This window comes from Gavialis gangeticus, unplaced genomic scaffold (assembly GCF_001723915.1).
Source record: "Gavialis gangeticus isolate Ggan-Ray unplaced genomic scaffold, GavGan_comp1, whole genome shotgun sequence".
In the NCBI taxonomy this organism is placed as follows: Eukaryota; Metazoa; Chordata; order Crocodylia; family Gavialidae; genus Gavialis; species Gavialis gangeticus.
In genome coordinates, this window is record NW_017728995.1 from 21962229 (window position 1) to 21965746 (window position 3518).

At 44.5% G+C, this 3518-nt stretch overlaps 1 protein-coding gene across 2 annotated transcripts in view; it reads left to right on the forward strand.

The window, feature by feature from the left end:
- NAALADL2 (N-acetylated alpha-linked acidic dipeptidase like 2) overlaps nt 1-3518 on the forward strand; it is a 989869-nt gene that overhangs the window by 917746 nt on the left and 68605 nt on the right. For both annotated transcript variants that reach the window (XM_019503319.1, XM_019503318.1), the window contains exon 13: nt 1801-1894. In XM_019503319.1, the coding sequence (XP_019358864.1) occupies nt 1801-1894 (94 nt within the window). The remainder of the gene's footprint in view (nt 1-1800; nt 1895-3518) is intronic.

Consider the following 3518-nt stretch of genomic DNA (forward strand, 5'->3'; position numbering starts at 1 on the left):
CCCTTCCAGCCCTAATGTCTATGAAATCTATGAAATTTTATTCATGTGACTTCTAGCTAAAAGCCTGTTCCAAACTCCATTAAAGACTGTGAAAAGTTTGTCTTGATCTTTAGCAGCATTAGAATCAAACTTGTGGGCTAGGGAAAGACATTCAGCCTGAGCCTGAATTGATTCAATCTTTGCAGATTAGTCTAACCTGCCTAGGTTGAACTGATTTGCAAGTGCAGACATTCCCTCTGGACTGAGGAAATTCAGGCACATGCCTGCAGTGGCTCAGGGTAGAAGCCAGGGGGTGCTAGAGCAGCCCTTCCCTTCCCTTCCTCAATGCTGAGTTGGGGGGGAGGAGGGGGCAGGCCATGGCCAGGCCCTGGCACAGGGGCAGCAATTATTCTGGGCAGAGGGCCTCTTACTGAGTTTTGACGAGCCATCGAGGGCTGCATGACAGGCAGCCTGGGCAGATAAATATTAATTTTCTCAATTTTTTATTGGCCCTGTGTGCCAGAAAGAATGGCCTGGTGGGCCGCATTTTGCTCACCCCTTCACCTGGCAGGACTCTATGATTAAGGAGGGGTTTAAACCCTGTCCCTACCTTCACAGTCCCAGGCTTTTCCCCACTCGCTGCTCCAGGTACAGGAGTGTTGCCAGACCCCAGCCCCTGGCTAGCACTCTGAGGCAAAGTGGTGGTGTGCAGTGTATGCATCTGTTGCTGATACTGAGCTTTTCAATCTCCCTCTCCCTGCTTCTTTATACTGTCTGCAAACATGACAGGAGAGGGAGCCAGCAGGGAGCTGATAACACAGTGTTTAGCAGCCCATCAAGAAAACAAAAGCCTCTCTCCTTAGTTCGAGCTCCTCTTAAACAGCTTTTTCCAAGGAAGGAAAGTGGATATTCAGCTGATCTGTTGATTATTTCTGAAAAGACCTAAGTGGACACTGTTCTGTCTGCCCACATGCCTAGGGTCTGTGGGGCTGGGGCCCGTGCTGAGGGAGATGGGAGGAGGAGATCCTGGCTTGAGCAGCAAGTGGTGAGGGAGGGGGTGGGGGTCAGAGGGAAGCCAGGCAGACCCTGCTGTGCCTGCAGTCTCTGCCAGAGCTCTGGCTAGGGAGCAGAGGGGTGGGGCCAGCCCTGTTTTCTGGAGCAGATAACCTAGCCTAGTCCAGTCCAGGGCTGCTGCAGCATCTGGGATGCTGGGTCACTCTGGTTTAACTTAAACCAGGAAGGGATCTGGGACAAACATTGCATAAATCGGTTTGACCCAAATCAGTTAACTCTGATTCAGCCATATTTATCTTAAGCTAGTTTCAGTCATTTTGAAACTGGTTTATGTGTACTGAACTTCTGTTCTGTTACAGGTTTAAACCAGTTTCTGATCACTTAAACCTGTTTATGTGTAATGTCTGTCCCTAGCCTTAGAGTCTCACTGTTGTACCTACCTACTGCAAAGAACAGGGGAAAAAAAGAAACCCTTCAAATTTATTCCTGATGTTTTTGTTTTTTGCTCCATGTTTTAATTAAAGACAAAAAAACCCAAAAATACTCTCATAATATCCCAAAATATCAGCAAAAGATTGAACAGATTCTTTGTACATGTTTATAAATTGTAACCTTTTGTAATGGGATGTTCTGTTAATAGAGTCTGATGGTTTTATTTTTTAATTTGTTCCTTAAAATCTGTGCATTACCAGCATTTTATTCAGCTTTCCCTGAAAAAGCGCTCTAATGAAATTATCTGTCCTTCCAAAAGAAATGCTGAGTATTAAACATGTTAGAAATTATTTGATCTCTTTTGATTTCTTTCAGCTAACGGGAGAGGTGACTTTGCAAATTGCCAGTGAACCAGTTCTGCCCTTTAATGCCCTGGACATTGCATTAGAAGTTCAGAACAGCCTTAAAGGTAATTTTCATAGAGCAATAGTAATTTCAGCTAACATGAGGGGAGGAAAAAAGGTTCATCTACTTTCCAATACTGAGACTTCCAATTTCAGTATAAACAATACCTGCTGATTTTATTAGTTAAACGGTGTCATATTATGGTGTTAAATGAAACATAATTTAGTTGCTTAATAGATACATAAATTGTTTACATTCTTCTGATCTTAACTATGACAGTTAATAATTAGTATTAAAATCTCATAATTAGAGTCAAAGATAAACAACATCCGTCACTGAGCTGCAAGATTGTGTTTCCACTCAGGAATGCACTCTGCACAAGTCAGAAGGGGCTCTAAACCTTATTACCATTTAGGCTCTGTAATTTTCACCATTTGATGAGAGACCATCTCGCTCATTTATTTATTGCACTAGTTCACGTTGGCAGCAGATCACTCCAACCTGCTGCTGTTCTCAGAGCCACTAGGAAGCAGGATAATTTACTGCTAAATAATTTGCTTGAGTTGATTTACAGATCAGTTCCTGAAAGCTCTGTGTTTGAAACTGCATGACCTTGGTTTATGCATTTGGGCTGCTTACAGACATGAAAAAACAGAACCAAACAGCGCTTTGCTTTAAGCTTGGCGTGCCTCAACACTAAGCTCAGCACATGGCCAGAAGAGGCATCGCATTAGTTTGACCCAGCCCACCCAACACCTGTATATGTCAGGCACTTCAGTAGGTCTTTTTGGCACTTTTATCTGATAGCTGATTGAATCACTGTCATTAACTTAGCAGTTTTGCTTAATAAGGTCTTCTGTGAATTTGTGTTGCACTTACCTGTGACTACTGTCACCTAATGATCCCCTTCATTTTGAAAACCTACAAGACATTTTTCCTAGCTACTTTAAAGGAGGCATTATCATTTATAAGACACCTCATGAGTGTTCCTGTTCTCCATCTGTTACTAGATATAGTTTAGGGCAGGGGTGCTCAAACCTCAGCCTGTGAACCAGATCTGCCCTGTGGTGCCATGTCATCTAGTCTGAAGGGCTTCCCACAAATCCCTGGGTAGCTCCATTGGACGTGGTCCTACATTCTAGATTGGATATGCAGGGAAGCACATGGGGGTAGTGTGTGCCCCCAGAGGCTGATCCTGACCACATGGTGGTGGTGCAGGGCTCCAGGAGCCCATTCCTAGCTGAACAGAGGTGGTACAGGCCCCTGGAGCCCAATCCCATCCAGTCAAAGGTTATGCAGGGTCTCCAGAACCTGATCCCAGCTGGGTGGACCTCAACATGGGGCATCCTGGCTCCAATCGCAGCATATTGAGTGGTGTGGAACCCAATCTGGCCCACAGACTGGCACCATGCCATTCATCTAGCCCATGGGGCTAAAAGCCTGAGCACAGTGGTGTAGGGGTTTGTTTGTTCAGATGTATATTGACTTTGTTAGTGTTTTATCTTCTTTGTTAGTGGTTCATCAGGGAAGTTATTTGACACTCACTTCTTCTCTCTGGTCTTTCCCTCGTCAGTCTGCTCAGCACTGCCTACCCAGAGTAAAGTGAAGACCAGTACATCTCTGGTTGAGACATAAGGAGAGGTGGAAAACAATATTGTCCATATTAAATTCCCTCCACATCAGTAACC